We start from the raw sequence: 22,253 nt of genomic DNA, 5'->3' as shown, positions 1-22,253 counted from the left end.
TTTTAAGTTAATTTTCTTTTGTGCTTTTTTCCTCATACAGTACCATGTGCCAATCACTGCTACTGTCCCATCTGTTTGAAGTACACAGTGCCTTTTCTTAAATAATTACTGGTGAGAATCTACAAGTCCCATGGAAATGTTGATTTCAATGCTAGTATATAATAAGCAATGTTACTGGTCATTAAAATGGACCAGTCACCAGTGTTCCCCAGAATATTTTGGTGGGAACCAGCCTCTCCATTTCTACAAAACATATTCTGTTTTGATCCATGTTAACCAGCCGAAAATAAAAATCTCCATTTGGCACTGATGTTCATAAAGAGAACTCCAAGCCCTTTATATCATTTTATATAAAAACTCTCAACTTTTGAAGTGGTACTCTAATATCTATTAAAATAAAGCATTTACTATGGCTGCTCACAAACATTTCGGGGAGAACGTAGAATGGGACATCGTGGGTGTATTTATCACCAGGGCCCCAAAAAAACTTAAGACTAAACTGTGCAGATGGAAAGTTTAAAAGGGCCAAAGGTCTCACCAACTAGATCCAGCATTACTAAAGATGTGTTATTTTCACTTCTTAGCTATAGCTATAATGGACACGTGGTCAGAGTTTAAACAGAAGATCTCCCAAAATTCTTTGATTTTTGCTCACTTCATCCATGGGTTGACATGGCCCACCCAGGCGTCTTAAACCCTTTTAGATCCAGAATCCTGATGCCCGGCCTGGCTAACAGTGAATAAAACTAAAGGCTGGTGATAAACAGTATGTAGAGCAGGAAGGCTTGGACAGATGAAACAAGCAGTAAAGTATAACTGGCGCTGTTCACACAGCAGTTAGTGTGCACACAAAGAGTGAATTATTAGGTAGAAGATAGACAGCATTTCATGTATGTGAGGTAGATGTGGTTGATACCGAATAGTGTGTTTGGACAGACAGTTTTCGGCTCATGGGGAGTAGCGTAGGTTATGAGACATTAGGTGTCACGCAAATAGTTCATCGTCTGCAAAACAAGCACTAACATTTAATGCTTTCCTTCTTTGTCTTTCAGTCGCGATGACGTCATTGGAAAGGTCACCCTCTCGCGAGACTTGCTGGCGGAGCACACTAAAGGTAAGTCTAAGGCTTTCGATGAGGGTACAGCCCACTTGAAGACCTCTCAAGGTTTCCGGGAAACAAATCAACCGGTGCGCATTCTTTCAACACTTCCAGCTAACACTCATGGTGACACTATTAGTCGCTTCCTTGTGGAAGTAGCTTTCTGGAAAAATGTATGATTTATTAAGCCCATGCATGTGAGTAAAAAACAAACCATAAGGGTTTCCCCTTGAGTCATTTCTGTGGTAAGCTCTGAAGACCTTGGAATTTCAAAAGATGGATGAGTGGATAATACGTGGGATGGTTTGATTTTTTTAAAATTTTGCTGAAGAGTGACGAGTAGACGTCATCGAATGTGCAAATTAAAGGGACAGAGGGAGACCACGCTTCCGCAATTGTTCTTGAGGGTTTGATATTGTAAACATGATCTTTGTGAATCAGTCAACAACATCAGTAAAATTCAGATAAACTGGAAGGTGACGTTGACTCATACCTAATTTTAGCGCCAAGCTCAGAGTTCTATTTAAAGTGAGTTGTCAGAGGTTCGGGAAGAATTGTTGTGTTTGCATGATCTATGTTGCTCATGCGGAAGACAGCGACGTCATTGTCTTTGTATGAATATGTGTAGCCGTGCCTCTGGCCGGCCATCTGACTAACTGCGGGTTTCCTTCCACCAGTCTTTATCAGATACTTTTGGCCAACCCTTGGAGCAGGGAAGGTATCTGGCCTTCCTGTCCTTTTTCGTAAATGTATATGCTGGCCTCAAAAGTGAACCAAGTTCCCAGGCATCCCAAGCTGAGGTTCATTTAAAATCCATTTCAGAGGCAACATTGAGGCGGAATGCCGGTGCCTAGTTTACACAATAACATCTTCCTATAGTGGACTTTCCTATAAATCCTCTCTCTGTTGGTCTCCCGGTCTTTCTAGTTGAAAGAAACACAGAAGTCTGATGCTGAGAGGTTTGTAGATGTCACCAGTAGCCAACATTTATTCTCCCCATAAGACGTGTTAGCCATTTAGTTCTTCTTATGTTACCTGCAAAATACGGTTTTGTTTAGTTTAAATGTTTAATTCCCGGGAATTATGCCTTTCTGGTGAATAATGGAAAAAGAATAATAAAAAATAATTCCTGTGACAAATGGGCTTTAAAATTGCTGCAAATTCTGCGATCACAGTAGCCCAAATGTAAATGCTCACGCATGCGCACGCACATAGTACAACTTGGCAACATTAGAATGGAGATCACAACATAAACATTACATGTTTCCATACAGTGATGTCAAAAGGACGCCATGGACACTGCAACAAGGTAGGAAAATGGGCCCTATGACTGCTGTTGGGGTAGCATAATGCAGCAATGGTAGTAGGCCCCTAAGGGTTCTGGGCCCTGGTGCACTGCACCTGCTGTACCAATGGTAGCTACGTCAGGTTCTCACAATTTGATGATGACGTATTCAGCAATACGGACGTCCCCTTTTTATATGTATGTGCCGCTTGGAGCAACAACAAACTCCACACTGAATCGTTGTCCGACACCAACGTACGCAGCAGGTATGAGGCGTCCTTTTAATGTTGATTTTTGCTTGCATGGCTTAATGCCGGCGGTCATCAGCTAATCGTAATTGTGTTCCTTTCGTAATTTTTTGAATCTCATGGCGTTAAACGGCACCATTTGTCACGTTCTCCACTGTTTTTCACGAACTAACGGGCTCACTTCACACACAGCATCGGCCTCACTGCAGAATTTAGTCCAAGAGGCATGTTCCGTTTAACTAACACGTTCACTGAATTAACCCTACGGCACCTCCAGGGCGTGTATAACAGTGGCGGCTGGTGACATTTGAAAGTGGTGGGGTGTAAAACAATTGTTGTACTTCACTGCGGCGAGCGAGAATGCGAGCCTGAACCACCTACGGGGAGTTTGGGGGGTTCAAACCCCGAGAAATTTTGTTTTACAACCCCACACCCCCAATGAAGGAGCCGCCACAGGGAGAGGATGTGGTTTATGTCCAGAGCTGCCAACTTTGGATCCAGGGAACCAGGCTAAAGTCTCGGTGTCAGCTCAACATCCTGTGAGTCTGGGCAAATCACTTAATCCCCACATGCCATGGTATAAAACAACATGAACGTGCTTGTGCAATTCAACTGTTGCTCATGTAAATTGCTCCAATACATACCTTTGTGTCGAGATTGGGCGATAGAAACTGCAACAACAAAAAAATCTCTGCCCTGGATGGTCACTATGTAGGCACCAAAAGTCACTGTGGCGGAACTATATACCCAGAAGATGCTTTTTCAACTCACCAAACCTCTGAAATGTTAAATAATTAGCCCTGATGCATAGTTATCTACTTTGCAGTTTCAAGCAGTCCACCCAAGGCCTGTCAGTGTGTCAACAATTTTGAGAGAATAATGACAGTGAGCAGAACACAGTTAAGCAGGACAGGGTTATATAGGCTTACATACATGCGTTTATATTGAATGGAAAGATTTGTGGTTCTCAAAAATATAAAAACATGTAGAAACCGCAACATCTCATCGAACGGGGAGGATGCAAAAGATTAACAGGCCATGCGGCACATTTATTGGACAATAAAATAATATCATTTCAATCATAGCATAAGCACACAGGATCCGGTGAACCCAGAAACGAACTGCACAGCGACACTACCTGGACTAGTTTCTTGAATTTGATTTTCAAGCTAATACTGGTGACGGAAAGCATACTGGAAAGCTGGAGGGGTTCAGTGATCCATCGCATCTTCAAGAGCGGGTTAGCCAAATCCCTTAGTAACTACAGGTTGATATCACTTCTCAATGTGGACCTCTAATTTTTGTCAACGTTACTAATGCAAGATCTACAGGAGTGGGCGACAGAGGCAAAAAGGCTGCCAAAGAACCAGACAGGATTCATTAAAAAGCAAAGAACATCCACTAACCTAACGGCAGTAGGTCTCCTAATGAACAGAGCATGTGACACAAGACGCCGTTATTCATGTGCTTTGTGGACAAAAACATATGTAGATATATTCAGTAACGTTTCTGCTCATACAATAAATATGTATGTGTGAACCCACAGACACAAACCCACGCACAACACAAATATCATAAATATGTATTTGCTTATCTGACAAAATATTCATCTATACAAAACAAATGTTTCTTTAGGACTTCAGGTTGCAGTGGGCTCATACTGGAGCACTTAGAGCAAAGTAAAAAGTCTCAAAATGACTAAAACACATTAGATAAAGAACTTTTTGAAATAATCACATCAACTGCGGGAGTTGGAGGCCCAACACCTTCATCCTCATGATCATCATGGTGGGGGTTTCCTTCCTCTGCTCTCATGAGTTGCCTTTTCTTGTTCTGCACTTCCACATGCTGCACTCTTGTGTCCTGTCCTATCCTGCGCTCCAGTCTCACACACTGCGTGTCTCTGCCGTTCTGGGCTGATGCCACAGCCTATGCTGCTTCCCCTGATGCTATCAGCCTCTGCCTGTGCTCTCTCCCATTGTGGGCTTCTCCCCATCGCTCCCAGCCACCTTGACCTCGTTGCAACCCTTCCTGTGCTGTCCCTTCCTGCACTCTACCATCCTGCTTTAAAGAAATGTGCATGATATTACTACAAAATAATGGGGCTTTTTTTTTAATTATGGGCTCTTGTGCTTTCCTCATCCAGTGCTCTCTCCATGCTATGCTTTTCTAAGGTGTGCTGTCCAGTCCTGTCCACCCCAGCTGTGTCCCGGTCACTTTTCCATGAACCCTATCCGCTCTAGGCATCCGTCCATGTCATGAACTGACTCCCATCATGTCCACCCCAACTGTGTCCCGGTCACTTTTCCATGAACCCTATCCGCTCTAGGCATCCGTCCATGTCATAAACTGACTCCCATCGATCTCGTTATCTATATTCCCCTTCCCTGCACACCCTCACCAGAGGCAGAGACCTAACAAAGAGAAAGATGCCTGGGTGCCCATCAGTCACTTGTTGGAGACAATTAATGCTGCACTCCTCTAGCATTCTGTGTTCAACTGAGGTTCACATTCTGTCAAAATCAGTGCAGGTCACAAAAAATGTATTGGATGTATTCCGGTTATTCCTTAAAATCGGATTATAGAATATAAAGCGACAATTATTTTACTACTACCAAAAGTATACAAATTAATAACACATACATATAACATTCACCCTTTTGCACATAAACGTGATGTGAAGACAATCGTATACATCATTAAGCAGCAAAATAGTTAGTTGTAAATGCCCTTCTCAAATTGTACATTCAATTAATTGATTTTACCTAAGGCAATTGGCCTTCGTTTCTGTGTCCTCAGTAACTAATTCATAAAACAAAATTGAACTTATCTGTTAGTAAAAAGTTTACCTATTTCTAATGTGACCTTACCAGATCTTCTTCCATAAGCACCAACTAGCTTTAAAAAAATTACAATTCTTGTTTTTTTGTTTGAGAATAACCCAGGCCCTGATCAATCCAAACAATCATTTGCTACACGTAGAAACGTTTTTGGGTTGGGAAAAACACACGCATTACCATAAAACCTCTTGGCACTGAATGTAACTACCCATTAATGTATACTGGAGTGGGCGGAAGGAAAATGTGAATGTCGCCTACCATAGAGTAATGGATGAGCTTTGGATGAAACCTCTTTAAGTAACTATGCCATGCATGTAATCAAAAAAGTCAATTTGTCTGGCATTGAACCCTTTCAAATATCCTTAGTTTTATCTTGGAGACACCTGTAGACATCAAGCGCCAGTGTCGTGGGGGGGGTGTCGCGCAGGGGAGGGGGGGTGTCGCGCAGGGTGTCGCGCGGGGGGGGTGGTGTCGCGCGGGGGGGTTTTTAAATAAAATCCTACCTGTCCTGAGCAGGTCCGGGTCCGCGCCGCCTCAGGTACGTTACTTCTGGCGCCAACTCACTCACTGGAACGAACAGCCCATCAGTGCTGGCTTGCAAGACGCCTCTCAGCCAATCCTGGTGCTGGAGCAGCACCGAGATTGGCTTAGAGCAGGCTTACGCTCCGCCCGCCTACCCATTAGGAGACCGAGGTTTAAGCCTTGGCTCAACCTCGCTCTCCTAATGGGCATGCGCCAGACTCGGGAAACACTAGTGCGCATGACTGGGCACGGTGCAAAAATCGCCCTCCGTACCCACTCATGCGCACTTGTGTGCTGCTGGCTACCTGTCAGTCAACATGACGCCAGACCGCCCACCCCCTTGAGACTCTGAAGGGGGTGGGCGGTCCAACGTCATACTGACTGACAGTTCTCCCCCACAGAGGAAGCTGCTGGCGCGAGGCGCGGGCGGGGGGGCAACGCCCCAACGCCCCCAATGGACGGACCGCCACTGGTGTATAACGAATCTTGTCTTTCACCGGCAAGGTACCAAAGCCCTCACAACATGTGTTTTGTTCTTTTTCAATCACGCTTTCCTTTATCCGAACGGCAAACAGCACGGTATATCCTTTTTATCCAATGATTTCACAAATTTTTCACCTTCCTGAATTTTCACTTATGTGACGACGCAGCGATTTCATTTGCACAGACTAGATTGTGGCTTTTTTAATGATTTCTAGATTCATTGCTATGACGTACCGTTTGTACAGGTTCTCTTTTTTGCTAACCTATTTAAGCATTGTTCACAATGTTTTTTTTCGATATGGCTTAACCCCTCATTGTAACACTTAGCTACATATATGTATCTCTTTTTTATCATTTAGATACCCCTGATGAAGGGCCCAGTGTGCCCGAAATGCATTGGGATCACTCTTAGGAGCGGGGATCAAGCTTAAACAGCGAGATAATTCACTTTTGGATGTTCCCAACTCACAACTGATGGATTTCCCATTAAGTTTATGTTAATAAACTTTGAAACTAAAGAACAGTATCAATTTTTTTGATTCAACCTCCATCACTACCCTACTTTCGCTTCCGCAAACACCACGGTGCGCCCAGAGGGACGTTGTCTGTTGGCAGCCAACGCATGAGTATTTTCTTGACCATTTACACTCCTTGGGTTAAGAGAGTGATACCTCCGTGGCACACAACAGCGATTTAACATCATGCTGCACCAGTGGTTTGTGCACGTCCCAAATTCCTATTGACGTATTCAGCAATACCTCATAAAAGGTGTTGTAATTCATTGCTGGTCATTTAAAGGTTGGAACATGTAACAAGTGAGTGCCATCTTTCTTGCTTCCAAAAGGGGAAGCGCAAGGGGGACTCATCTCAGTCCATTCGAACAACTGCAGTGGGTCAGTGTGATCCTACTTATGCTCTGAGGCAACCAAAGAAGGCTGAACCACGACAAACAAGCGTTTGGAGATGTAGTTGGAGGACGCATGGCCTTATTTAGCAAGGGTGCATGGAAAGATTCCGTTGAGGGGAGATGTCTGAAGAGGTTATCCGGTGATTGATGTCTCAATATGTTTCAAAACCTCGGCAGATGACATCAAGTACAACAACATTCTAGGCTGCTTATTGTTGGTGATTGTTTGTAATTTGGGACTATTTAAAGAGAACACATTTTTCACTGACTGGGTCCTTTAAAACTGAAATCAGTACAAACATCGAGCTCAAGCCATGAGGCCCACAGTTAATAAATCAAGCAATACAGATAGGCTGCATAGGGGCATGCACAATATTGGAGATGACAGCCTTCACTGCTGCTAAAGCGGAAATGCTTATTACAACTACTAATGACCATAGTTTCAACAGTCAAACTTCTCAGTCCACACACCCAGATACGGTTGAATTTCTGTTGGACGCCCCTTGCCTTGTAAACCAATTTTTAAAGTGCTGCACGTGAATCCATCCCTCGAATCCACTCTTGTATGGGTGCGGCCTACTCGTCTCTCCAGAGTCTAGCAAGATCTCTCTTGGCCACCGTATATGACGTTGTGCGGAGGAAGTGGACTGCTCTAGAATCCGCCACGGAGTCCACTATCCCCAATAACACAATTTTAGGGTCATGCGCCAGAGGGATGCCAACAACCCACACCATGTGCCTGTTGACTACCGACCAGTATGCCTCTACCCAGGACATGTCCAGATAGTGTGATAAAGGGTATCCAGGGTTGAACCACAGCATAGACACTCTGGGTCACGGGTCCGGACCATACGCCAAAGGCATTCAGGAGAGTAATAAATCCTATGAAAGTATTTGAATTGGAACAAGCGAGGATGCATTGATATGGCTAACAACCTCAGGACATCTTAGTCTTGACCCAGTCGTCATCATCTAGGGCTGCCAGATGCAGTTGCGGCCGGCATGGCTCGTAGGGCCGGACTAGAGGAGTTTGGGGGGGTCACCTGGGAGGCAGCATAATTTAAAAAAAATATCTTTCCTCTAGGTCAGGTTCGAGTCGAGTCCCGAGTCTTTGCGCCTGCTCTCTTGTCTCCGACTCCAGGAGCAGGAAGCAGGCAGCCAGGCTCCCTCCTCTAAGCCAATCACAACGTTGCAATGCAGTGTTTAGAATTGGTCTAAGCGCCGTGACACAGCTCTCAGTCAGGTGCTGGAGGGGTAGGCATGTTCTCCATGCAGGCTGTAATGCAGCCTGCATGGAGAAAGGGGAAAGTGTGCATGACTGGTTTGGGCGGCCTGAGAGGGCCAACCAAACTGTCACTGTACACTTAGGAGTTGGCAAACCACTCCCCTGCTCCGTTAGCTGAGGAGCCCCGCCCACCTGCCAAAAAAACATAAAATGGTAATAGCTGAAGGTTATTATCATTTATGTTTGTGCTTCTTACACTGCAGGAAAGCAGTGGGGTGGCGCTCCTCCACCAAAGTCGAGGAGCTGCCACTGCCCAGATGGCACTGCTGTTTTAAAGAGGCTGTGTGGGGAGAAAGGCTAAGGCTATGGGTGGGTCCAAATGCTAAATGGTACTAACATAGATTGAACTGAAACTTTTGTTCATCCAACTGCAAGTGTTATCACAGTGTCTCATACCTATTCAAAAATGTGCTTCAGTACTCCACACTCGGGTGTAAAGTAATATATTATTGTTAACATACAATATAATTAGGGCTCCCGGTTTTATGGTATTTATGTTTTTTGACATATCTGTCTGTATTTATCCATATTTATTTTTTGCTACTTTTATCTGTATTTATCCATATTTATTTTGGGTTTTGTGAAAAATTACTCTGACATTAGTATATTTCCACATTTATTAAACTAATAAATATGCACTCGTGCTTTAATGTCAGCCAGGTGTTAGTGATGTGAACACCTGCAGAAGATCAATGCACTTACATGAAAATATGCACATTTCAGTATCAACGTTGTGCATATCTGCTGCTGTTTAAGCCTCTTTACTAAATTTTATTTTTTTTAACCCCCTTATTTATTGCAGCTATTGGCCTGACAGTCAGTGTTTAGAATCACTCAAAAAGCAACCCCATTTCCATTTTTATCCACATTTAAAAATAAGTACAGACAAGAAAATAAATGATTTTTCTGTCTGTATTTATCTGTAAAAATCAGTAAAAAGGGAAAACAGGGAGCCATAAATATACAATCATTGCCTGGGAATTTTTTGTATTTGAAAAATGCAACCATTATTCTACATAGATAGATCACAAACAATGACCTAAAATTAGGAATACGAAGTCAATATAAATACAGAAAAAATATATAAGTTCAATAAACATAAATACAGTATGTAGTAGGGCAACCTGTAAGACAAGTTAAGCATGTTGTCGATTAAATAGGAAGAAGAAAGAGAAGAAATAAACGGGTAAAGTAGGAGAAAATGTATCATAAAAGAATATGAAGAAGAAGAAATGATAATGAATATATAATTATGAGAAGTTGGACATTTTTGTGGAAGAGAAGAATGAGGAAAGACTAAAGAATATTATTGTTAATATTGGGCCTACAACAGGTGGATATGAACACTGTCTTCCGTATTGAGGCAAAGTTTGCTGCCAAAAATCTGATCGATGGTATGTACTGAACCCTGACAGGATTGATCGGGGTAATAATCAGTGGCGGCCGGCATGGCTCGCGGGTGGCGGACTCGGGGGTCGCAATCAGGCTCCCCAGACCAATCACAACGCTGCAATGCAGCGTTGTGATTGGTTTTAAGCGTCCTGGTTTGTCGCTCAACCAGGGAATTGGGGCCTGGGCATGTTCTCCATGCCGGCTGTAATGCAGCCTGCATGGAGAAGGGGAAAGTGCGCATGACTGGTTTGGGTGGCCCGAGAGGGTCGACCAAACATTCATTGCACACTTAGGCGTGGGCAAACCACTCCTCTCCTGCTCTGCTCCGGGAGCAGAACCGCCCCGCCCACTCGCCTGCCCGCAAAGCAGCACAAAACACATAAAATGATAATAATTGAAAGTTATTATCTTTTTATGTTTTCTCTTCTCGCATTGCTTGAAAGCAGTGGGGCCACTGGTAATAATGTATCTGCTTTCCCTTGGAAGAAGGACTTGCATTGATTGAGAAACATGAAGGCTTTTGCCATCAGCCCCTCCTAGACAGGGGGTTGGAGTGGGCTACAGTCTGTCTGTACAGGATTGACTAGGACTGTCCCATTCACAGAGTGCATCTGCTCCTGAAGGCGAGGAGGAAGGTTAGCAGCAGGGTTCCTCTCACAGCAGCCGCAACCTCTGCATGTAGCTTCTCTGTGCCACGGCCCTGCTCAGGCTGCATACATCCAATCATATGGATTCAATGTTGAAAACAACATCAGAGAGCGTGGAAAACCCTGCATTATTTATCTGACTGTCATTGGATATAGCCCAGAGGCCCAAAGTGCGAATGTATAGACGCCTTGCTGGATATTATGAGCGACGTGCAATGGGGTAGTGAGAGAACCATAAACATAACTACAATCCAATGACTTAGAAATGCAAAGAACGCAGAGACTCCAGAGTTAGATTGATGAAAAAGACCGCCTATTTCAATGGCGGCTGGTGACTTTTGAAAGTGGTGAGTGTACACGTTTTAGATGAGTACCCGGTGTCGAGGGAACTTAGCGAGTGAGCCTGAACCTCACAAGGAGATATCAGGGGCGTTCGCCCCCCGGGGGAGTTTACCCCCCGAGAAAGTTTTGAAAAATGAGCGAGCATATTTGAGAAAGCAAGAAGTGACTTTCGCAAGCATTTGTGACAAACGCTGAGAAATTCATCTCCCAGTCCCTCTGCTCCTTGAACCCGACCCTAAGTAAGTCAGTGTGTAACCTCAAAATTATTCATTTTGATCTTTAAAAAAAAAAATCCTGGTATGAAAGAAATATCCTGCTTCTGCGTGAAGCAGCGAGTGGGGTCTGTCGCAGCAGGGGAAAACAGCCAAGCTCGTACCTGACGTCTTTCTAGTGCATTTTCCAGGGACACCTTAAAGGATTTTGGGGGCCCTGGGCCAAACATATTTTGGGGGCCCCTCTTCAGGACAGCTTAGAATTTATGATCCAATTTCTGCTTGTTCATGCACAGGCACACTTATCCAAATTCTAAATGAGTTTACATCTAATACTCTGGGACAGTGGCATTTGTTTTCAATATTGTAACACAACAGCAGCTCACTAATATTGCGGCAAATAATTTCTATGACATTCTCCCATTTCTCATTTGCAACATGTCTGTAATAGACGCTACACCCACACTGAAAATAAAGGAAAACAGAATGTAAAACAATCTGTTTAAGAATTCATGGTAATAAGGGCTAGACTCTGCAGAATAGAGCCGGCTCTATCAGCACCCCCCCTGAAAGATTGGGGCCCTGGGCCAGAGCCTATTTTACCCATGCCCTAAAATGTCTCTGGCATTATCCCTGCTGAGTCAGCATTCCATAGCCCGGTGGGCCTTGGCTTGCTATTGCGCACACTGCAGGGCATTGGTGACTTGTGAAGAGGTGGTCATTGCCAGCTTCAAACAATGCAGCCTCGGGAGGTACAGGGTTTACACTGTACCTGCCCTATGACGCTGCCTGGCATCATTTGTGGGCGGGCCCCGTAACAGCCCAAAACAGTGACTAACAGGGTGGCACCATGTCAGCCAGGTTCACGAAACTTTAATGTGACACATGCGCTAAGCACATGTGTCACAACTTCACAAGAAACCTGCCTGCCGGACGCCCGTGTCTGACTCAGAGCGTCACAGGCAGGCAGGCAACAAGACTGGGGCAGGCTTCTGCATTTGTTTTAAAATGGTAAGCAGGGCCTGACTGACCGCAATGGACACCGGGTGTTTCCCGGGTGGGCCGCCAGGGTGGGCTCGCAGTTTTAGACCCCTGGAAGGCCGTTTTTGTTACCGGGGGCCGGTTTTGCAGCTACAGTGTTTTCCACGCAGCCCCCCGCCCACTGAAGTAAACCGCCGCTGGCCTGTTTTATAAACCCTTCATGAAACTTATGACCTATACTTAAAAATTCTTATTTTTGCCTCTCCTTTCCCTTGTTTGCCTTAATGTCTTTTAAAATATTAAAGTATTTTTGCAAATTGTCCACACCCAGCAGCGGCTCATGCAGGTAAGTGCATTGGGGTGGTGGTGCCGGGTTGGGGGGGATTCAACCGACTACAACGAGGGAAAAGTAAATAATTTTCCCTCGTCGTGGTCTGTCGAAATCCCCCCCCCCACCCGGCCCCACTACTCTTACAAGCATGTGCCGCAGCTGTCCACACCTAATCTCAAAGATCAGAACCTGAAAGTCACAACCTGCAACCTAGCAAAACCATGGCTTCTCTAGTTCGTCTACTAATCCCACCACCATTTGTATGAACTTACATTCCCCCCGCCCCCACTAATGACCATGGAGGTCATTTAGGGTTAGAGGTCGAAGCTGCGACCCCTGGCCTGCTTCCTGCGATACCTGGAAGTACCTTTGCGACCCCTGGTCATGGAGATGGTAAAATCCATGACAAGAACACCAACTCCTTCTTCCTGGGGGTGGACTCCAGGTGCCCCTGTTGCTGACATATGATATATGTTCTGAATATCCCCCACTCTACAAGGCAGTACTTAATGTGTATAAACATAAGTGCCAGAGCCCTTGTCAGAAGACCACTGTAGCTTGCACAACCCATAGCCAATGTCAGCGCAGCTAAACATAATTTAGACTTTTTATACATTGAAAATTACTAACACCTGCTGCCCAATCTATTGCTTTTATGCTTTAAGTGGCAGGTATAAGCCGTTTTTAATGCATTTAGAATTATTATACAACTGTTGGTGTCTTCATCACACAATTAGGCAAACAGCACCACCATGTGGCTGTCCGTCAAAAGTGCCGGTGTTGACAATTAAGTGCCGGTGCTGAGCACCGGAAACCACCAGCTCCAATTAAGCACTGCTACATGGGTTCTAGACATCAGTGGTTGATCAGTTACACCGGCTCTCGGGACGCAGTGATCTTCATAGATGGGAGGCATGTGCAATTGGCCTATTTCCACACACTAAGACAAAGCCACCTCCCAGGTTTTAGACCTAGCCCTTCTGCTAACGCTGAGTTCTATAACATGCTAAAGGAAAGCATCAACCACACCACCGCTAACAGCGCTTGACACCGTACCGTGCTCTCCTGGGCAGAAGCTGAGAGTACATTGCTCCAGCGCAAATATCCCTAATCATTAGGCTGGGCCAACCTCCTCTTGTCCTTTCGTGCCTAAGGGAAAGGTTATGTGCTTCCCCCATGACCTCACTGTCTACCCCATACATTACAATTCACAGCTCCTGTGCTCCCTTTCCTAGGGATTACCATACCACATGTCTTGCTATTTGTCTCTCACTGTGGTAACAATAAGCCAGGACTGACACTCAGGACCCCAACCTTACTTAACATACCTCCACCACCCACTCTCTCTCTACATAATACCTCTAGTTGCAGCTGGCATTAATCATGAGGGGGCACAGGGGGTCGTCCAGGGAGGGGGTGGTTAATTTAATAATAAATAAAAAACTCTGTCCGAAGACCGGGTCCCGCGTTTTCCCGGCACCTGCTCCTACTCCTACAGGAACAGGAAGCAGGCAGCCTCCCTCTCCTCCCCTAAGCCAACGCTGCAATGGGTCTACAGGGTACATATAGAAGATTTAGACTTAATGGCTCTCATCAAATTATGCATGACCTTTAACCTCTAGGGCTTCTTCACTACTTACATGGCAACAAATGAAATAATTCAGTCACATGTTTAACAACTGCGAAGAAAAATTGAAATTGGTACAAATAGTAACTTCTTATACCCTCACAATAAATTATGTGACGTTCAACAAGAACAGGACACATGGACATAGAAATATTCCCATGACCTGCAGAAATGATGAGCGGCAATTAAACCTCATTCTGTGCTGAACGCCCTCTTTCCTTGCAGCTTGTTTTCAGCCTGCCTGAGGACCAAAAATAGGACACCTATATTTCAGCTTGATCTGGTGCTTAAGAAAATCCGACATTTATCGCAGTTGAGTGGTTCCAGTAAATGTATGAGCCTGTTTGCTCCTACTGGAGGAGGAGAGGGAGAATGCTGTAAAGCTAACTGTGGATATGTAAATACAGGAATGAACAGTATTCTGATAACGCTGCAGGGTTTACAGATGAAGCTACTGATTGAAACCCACGGAAATGTTATGACCTATTGTTCATAAAACAAACATTGTAAAAGGCAAATTCTCCATCCAAAAGCATACTCTCTATGCTATACTCTATACTGCACAGCTACAAGTGTTGTTTCCATACCATTCTGCTTCTCACTTTTCAGTTTGCATTTATCGGAAAATGTTACTGGAGCCTGCATACATGGGAGCCTGCAATCCCTGTATAAAGCCCATTTCTAATTTCATTGTTGCAGTCTAGTTGTGACATCTCCATTCACCCGCAATAAGGAAATGTAGCTGCTTAACTGTAATCATTTATTTCAGCTGAGTTGTGAAGCCAGAAGTCAAGGTGGAAGGAAGATCACAGAGCACAATTACAGCTGCAGTTTAAACAATCTAAGGCTGGCTTTTCACTCTTCTGATTCTTGTTTCTAACATGCACAGTGATCAGCCGAAACGATATTTATTACAACATGTTTATTTTTGGCACACTATAGCTCAATACAGGAAAGATACCATCGCGTATTTCTACACTTTCGAAGCTACAACATTTATTTATTCTGACTTATGTTAAACTGACTCTAACTAATCTTTTTTTTTTTTTAACTAGTTACTAAATGCTTTTTGTGTGTTTAATTTCACACTACGGTTCTTCTTGCATTCTTCCCTTCTGCAACTGTATGCAATCTTTTACTTGAAAGAGCAAAACACCAAGGATTTAAACAGTTTGTGAGAAAGATGATGGTGTGAGCATGTATTTTAAGGAATTAAGTGCTCACTACTGTATATTAAAAAGATATTCCATGTATTCTCAGAGTTCCATGACCATATAAAGGAATTCAGCCTTTGGCCTTGTTCCTCTATGTGGTCATGGAACTCTTTGGTGACTTACAATATCCTTATACCGTACAGCAGGGGGTACTTTATCTCAGGTATAAAACTGTAACCCAAGTTAGGTACTGCACCCTATATCACCATGAAGAGGGTGATAACTGACCCATCATCCTCCTTTGCTCGGGCCGGTGAGGTCTAATCGAGCCTCTCTCTTCATCTGTCCAGGTTTCAGTGGTTGGCTGAATTTGGCAGAAATTGATCCCGACGAGGAGGTGCAAGGAGAAATCCACCTGCAGATGGAAATTGTCCAGACTGACTTATCAAGGAGGTTACGGTGCCATGTGTTTGAAGCACGGTAAGGAATCGTTGTGGGGGAGATTGCACGGGCGCTTCATGGCTATAGGTAGTGGTATACAGGGTACAGTTAACTGCCAGGTGGTCCACCCAAGAATTGTCTACTCTGCTGCAAGCTTACCCCATCATCAACAGTTGATAAGGTGCACACGCTTGCTTCTTCAGTCACCTGTAAAGATGCTGGGGTTCTTGTGCAGGTGGTGGACACAAACAACATTAGTTATCTTGGTGTCTAATTGACAGGGTACCTATTATCGAAGACATTTTTATGATGGGCCTCTCAGATTTTGTGCCCATTTGGGTAGGTAATGGATGTTGGGATGGGCCGAAGATTGTAATCAAGACCCCAAAGAGGTGTTATGGTAGTGACTATATGGCCAAATTAGGGCTCGCAGTCAATCAATGATATAATTCGGGTACACCTAGTTGCTTTTGCTGGATGAGGCTTCCTCCAGTCTGTACTGGCGCGTCTAGATCGGTTGGGCCCTAAAGAGCAAAAGCAACTAGGTGTACCTGACCCACATGATTCATTGACTGCGAGCCCTAGTTTGGAAATACAGTCTCTACCATCACACCTTTTTGTGGTTTTTTGGTGAATTGTTTGGAGGCTGTGGGATGGTACACCTATCTCTCTACCTGTGATAATCAAAGATTGCCCATCCGTGTTACCCTAAGGATGCACTTCTATGCACTCATCACGATGACTTTGGTCAACTTTTTCTTTTTAATGTAATTCTGCTGGGGAAGGGCAGGGCCCACATGGCAGAAGGAACCCTTTTTTTTATTTGGCAATCGTAGTGGAAGAAGGCTGCCACTAAAGAGTAGGACGGGCTCCTGCAGGTCAGTACCAATTAAAAACAAAGTTTAACTTTCCAGCATTTGCAGCATTGACACACCTAACATTCCTACATGACCTCCACTTGCTTCTAGTGTGTTTATTATGCCCATGATAACATGGACATAGAATTAAGCAGTGGTACGCCTGACAAATGTGAATTGTTCCCAAGGTGTGCTATATCACTCTAGATTGTCTGTAATATTTTGTTTTATATTTGGTGATGTGGTTTCCAAACTGTCCACAGCAATCCAGGGGCTGTATTATAGATAGCATCCTTGGGGCACAACAGAGTTTTGCACCTGGTTTTTGTGTCCCGGGGCAATTCGGTATTATAGAATGTGCTGTGGATGCTAGCTTAGACTATTTGGAAAAATGGCTTTCACTGGCACTAAATGTCCACAGGCAATATCTCAAGGTAGCGTCATTAGAGGGTGCGGCCCTATGCAAACGTAGGAATCTTTTGCATTTGCACCAGGTGCCATGTTATAGAGATAGTTGCATAACAGGGCAACCCAATCTTCCCCAAGGAACTGGGTACTGTAGTCTATTCACAAACATGTTGCCAGAGGAATCGTGTCTACAATGTTCACCAATTAAATGGTCACAAAATGATCCTATTATATACCATCTGATAATAACTCATAAAATCAAACATAGACGTATTGATATAAGAAATAATATATTATGCTTTAACTCAAACAATATTTCATCATATAGGTTGTACATACATTTGGTTCAAACCACATTATATGCATCAAAATACAAAACAGTTCATACATATGTTCATATATTAACACTGGCACTCCCACAAGATCCCTCAATCTCACTAGTATAAGTTCATTACAGGGATCTAGGGAAGCGCAGTCAATCCTCTTTGTAAATCTTTAACATTCAAAAAATCAGATTGAATTTAGCACAACATAAGGTGTAACTAATAATGGTAATAAGGAGAGATTATCGATGCTTTGGTCTCAAGTGGCCAAATAGGACCATCCTCAGGACTCAGCGTTGAGAAGAAATGAATCCTGCAAGTACTTGCTCCGCTAAGGATGCCCAATCTAGCACAAGAGTCAGAGTTCAACACAGGTCAATCCATATGTACTCCTTATCAGAGTATCCCAGCAACTCATCAGGGCCTGGTGAGTTGCTGGGATGCTGTGATGAGTTGCTGGGATGTGTTTTGATGCATATAATGTGCTTTGTACCAAATGTATGTACAACTTACATGATTAAAAATATTGATTGAGTTAAAGAATAATATACTCTTACTTATATGTCAATGTTTGATTTTATGACTTATTATCAGATGATATATAATAGGATCACTTTGTGACCATTTAATTGATGTACAAGAATGATTCCTCTGGGAGCACTATTATGTTATAGGTATAGGCACAGATGTAAAGAGGCTGTCGGAAGGTGCACTGACAGTAAGCCACATAGAGGTGGCTTTGTGGAAGGGTGTAGACCCCAGGGAACCCCCAGAAATCCTCCTGCCAGGCAGGTGCGGTAACCACTTCATCCGCAATCCCCCACCCCACCCCCTGGGTCTCTGCTCTCCTTTTTTAAATAGATGATGGCTTGCCACCTCCAGTGACATGCAGCTTGAAACAGTCGGTCTTCCTTTCACTAATGCTCTGCACCCAGTGCAGGAATAGGATTGCTTTTTCGCTGATGACAGGGTATTTGTTGTGAAACAGCTCACTGTCCCGATCTGCGCACAGCATACACATTAAGGGGTTCACCAGGCACAGAGTTGGACAACATGTTGTTCCTGCATTGCTACTCAGATGGGGATTCGTCAATGACTCACAGTGATCACACAACTTCCTTTTTGATGATGCTGATGCTGTTGAGCCTTTGTCCTATGCATGTAAACATTCTTCGTGCATTTCTCATACCTTATGGACACATAGGATAATTGTGGGATCATTAAAAAGGACAAGCCTACAACCTTTCTCCAGTATTTAGATTGTCAGTGGTGTGTCTGTCCTAAAATAAACTGTACAGTCCAATTTAGTAGTAAAATTTCCATCCCTTGGATTTTTTTAAACTACTCATCATTTTATCCACTGGTTCCTTGGTATCGTTTTTATTCCAAGTCTTTTTGTCTTCTTCTGCTCTTTCTTGATTGGACAGGGTGGAATGTACTTCTGTTCATTGTGTTACTCCAGTGTTACCCTATCCCCAGTGCAGCCAGTGCATTTAAATGTTGGCGTGCTGAATACCAAGGCTGGTAGTCTTAAATCCACTTCATGCCTCTTTACTCCACTGCTAGGCCCTCTAAGCCCCTTTTCTCACTCTTGGAGGTTTCTGCTTTCTCCCTTTGTGCCAATGTTTCCATCTTTCTCGTCATCGGTTTTCTGCTTTGTGTGTTATTCCATCTCTTGCTCTGGGGAAATGTCTGATGCAGAAAAATATGTGCTGGTCCCCAAGAATGAGTGCTGGTGGCCACCTCTGGCAGCCAATAGCTCAGTTTAAGCACTCCCACGCAAATGTTTCCGGAGTGTTCTGGGTTGATGAGCACTGGATGTACGTGATTAAATAGAAGAACAACGGGTAAAATCAACCCTCGGCCAATTGTATTGCAAAGGGAATCCTGCAAACCATCCCTTAATTTCTCAACAAGTGCCAAACAGATTTACACTAAATCAAAAAAAGCACAATTTCTGGGTTTGTATCTAGCTTTCTGCTAAATTTGGGGCAATTCTGTTCAGCTGTTTTTGAATGTAGTTATATTCAAAAATCGCTATGGAAATTACACGAGGAAATTACAGAAGTACAACTGCTGTACCAAGGTAAGCATTAGGTCAAATGCCAAAAACACAAGGGCTAATTACCAAAAGTTGATAGAAACCAATGGTCAAATCCACCAAAACTCAGAAAGTGAAGATCAGAGTGTCTACAGCCATCTGTTAATAGCCCTTAGACACCCCAGGTTAGACGCGCGCTTTATACATTTTATAACATAGCATGACATAACATTAAAAGTGATACATGATTACAATACAGAAGAACTCTAATATAAACCAAAATATATAACATGCAGAAAACAGACTAATATAGGCAGCAGTATGATAATTAATTAGTCAGTGCCTAGATGGATACTCATTTCTTCTTCCTGATTCAAACCATGAGGGACTTAGTTTCTAGTTCGATAATGTAGCCATTTTAAATGTAAGTTCTTTACCACCCCCTCTGATAAAGGGTCTGATTCGGTCTACCAAAAAAAATCTGAGTAAGTTGGCAGTGTTTTTGTTGTGAAAGTGTCTGGCCACTGGATAAGAGAAATTCTTGTTAGTTACTGCTGAGATGTTCTTGTACCCTCATTTTGGCCTGATACATGGTATTACCCAGTTTATTGGGGCAAATCAAGAAATATATATAGCATAATCAGAGTGACAGTTAAGGTGCTCTCTCATCAGCACAGGATTGGTCATATAAGTTACCTTGTAATTATTTATATTGTGTCTATATTTAGACATGCTTTGATTTTGTGACTTATAAAAAATCCAATAGTTGATGTGGTTTGATAACAAAATATGCTAATGTTTCTTCATAAGTTTCCTGATTTTTATAGGTTGCATGTTGTTTGTGGCAATGAATCTTTGCATTCACCTCTACTTTGTGTCTTGGGGGAAGTGAGAATTAGCTTTTTTCTCTCTTTCGATTCATCTTTGGATATGGCTGATTGTAAGACCCATTCAGGATACCCTCCGTCTTTAAAATGATTAGCAAATATCTCCTGTTCTTTCAAAAAAGTATTGTGATCCCTACAATTCCATGTGACGCAGAGTACTTCTCCATATGGGATACTCCATTTGAGGTTGGCAGGATTACTACTCTCAGCATGAAATAAGCTAAAGAAGAAGGTCGCCCCACGTAAAGATGCCACTACAAAGAGTTAAATGCCTTTATTTGAGATTTACAGCACCACAGATAAAAGTCCCACTCTTCATGATCAGTAGCATACGCTCACAAAGGCGGGTCCTCAATTGCTTATAAGGGTGTTCCTCATCATGACTGACACTCCCTGTGTATTTGCCCGTGATCAAGAACACCAGCTGTTCGAAACGCGTTGGGCCTCGGATCATGAAGAGTGGGACTTTGACCTGTGGTGCTGTAAATCTCAAATAAAGGCATTTAACTCTTCGTAGTGGCATCTTCACGTGGGGCGACCTTCTTATATATATATTCACTTAAAAAACCATAGGTTTCACACAGGTTATAGTTAGGTGGACATTTCACTCGTAAAAAACCAATGAAATTCCCCCGTTATAGTTAGTGCAGGCAACTATAACTCACGCGACCGCAATCCTCTGCTGATGACGTCAGATATTACATCACTGTATTTAGACACTTATTTACCCATGTCTTCTTCCATTAATCTTTAGCTATACATATATTACAAATATTTATTTTTCAGAAAGACACATATGTCATCAGTGATGTAATATCTGACGTCATCAGCAGAGGATTGCGGTCGCGTGAGTTATAGTTGCCTGCACTAACTATAACGGGGGAATTTCATTGTTTTTTTACGAGTGAAATGTCCACCTAACTATAACCTGTGTGAAACCTATGGTTTTTTAAGTGAATTTGCAAGGTTATTTAAAGGCTAATTCCTAACTATAACGTGTGTGAAACCTATGGTTTTTTAAGTGAATTTGTACGGTTTTTTAAATGCAAAGTTATGTTTTTATTTTTTCTATTTTTTTTTCAGGTTTTACACCGTCCCCCAAGGGAAAAAAAAACATTTTTTTTAAATCGCGGGGTGCCCGCACCCAGCGCGCACTGCGAACCGTGCGCGCACGGTGCACTTCGCGCACCGTGCACGCTCTGTGGGCACTCGGTTCGCAGTGCGCCCCATTTTCACGTTCTCCATCTTTGATTTTCACCCCCTCAGACTGCGAGAGACAAAATGGCGGCCGACACTTCCTGGTTTCGACCGATTCGAATGTTTACCGACAACTAACAACCAATCAGAACTGCGCTCGCGCACGGCAGGGTGCGCGCACCCAGCGCGCACGGTGCGCGCGTATAGATATTGATATGCTTTTAAATGCTAATTTCTCAGGAAATACTGAACAGATTTACACCAGACCTGCGAAAGGCACTTCCTTGACCTTATGGCTACCTCTCTGCCAAATTTCAAGTAATTGTGTTCAGCCGTTCGGGCTGTAGCTGTGTCTAAAGGTCCTATGGAAAAATGCATGGGGAAAACGCGTTTTGGGACCCCCCTTTTTTCTCCGCCCCCGCTTGACGAATCACCCCGAAACTTTCAGGGTAGGAGCTGAACGGAGCGCCCCATTAGTTTTGAAAATTACGCGAGGATTCGTCAAGCGGCGCCAAAGTTATTCAAAATAGAATTTTGAGATTTCCTATGGAAACACGGTCCTAACTATAACTATCTACTGGCGACCGCCAGTAGATAGTTATTGGATAGTTATTGGATTAGGTCACCCTCAATCTCAGAGGTAACAGAGAGACGCGTTTCGGCTTACTGGACGCCTTTATCAATCTGGTTGGGCCATTACATCAATAGTTTATATAGCCCCACCCACTCAAAGCATTGATAGAC

General features: G+C 43.5%; 1 protein-coding gene across 1 annotated transcript in view; it reads left to right on the top strand.

Annotated features, from left to right (window-relative positions):
- The window catches only part of LOC146858950 (ras GTPase-activating protein 4-like), a 436,965-nt gene that overhangs the window by 182,940 nt on the left and 231,772 nt on the right, over positions 1–22,253 (top strand). Inside the window, exons 4-5 of the mRNA XM_085649601.1 lie at positions 1,053–1,114; positions 15,706–15,835. Coding sequence (XP_085505727.1) covers positions 1,053–1,114; positions 15,706–15,835 — 192 coding nt within the window. The remainder of the gene's footprint in view (positions 1–1,052; positions 1,115–15,705; positions 15,836–22,253) is intronic.

The sequence above is a fragment of the Triturus cristatus genome, chromosome 3_2 (genome assembly GCF_964204655.1).
Source record: "Triturus cristatus chromosome 3_2, aTriCri1.1, whole genome shotgun sequence".
NCBI lineage: Eukaryota > Metazoa > Chordata > Amphibia > Caudata > Salamandridae > Triturus > Triturus cristatus.
This window is presented reverse-complemented; position numbering and strand designations above follow the sequence as displayed.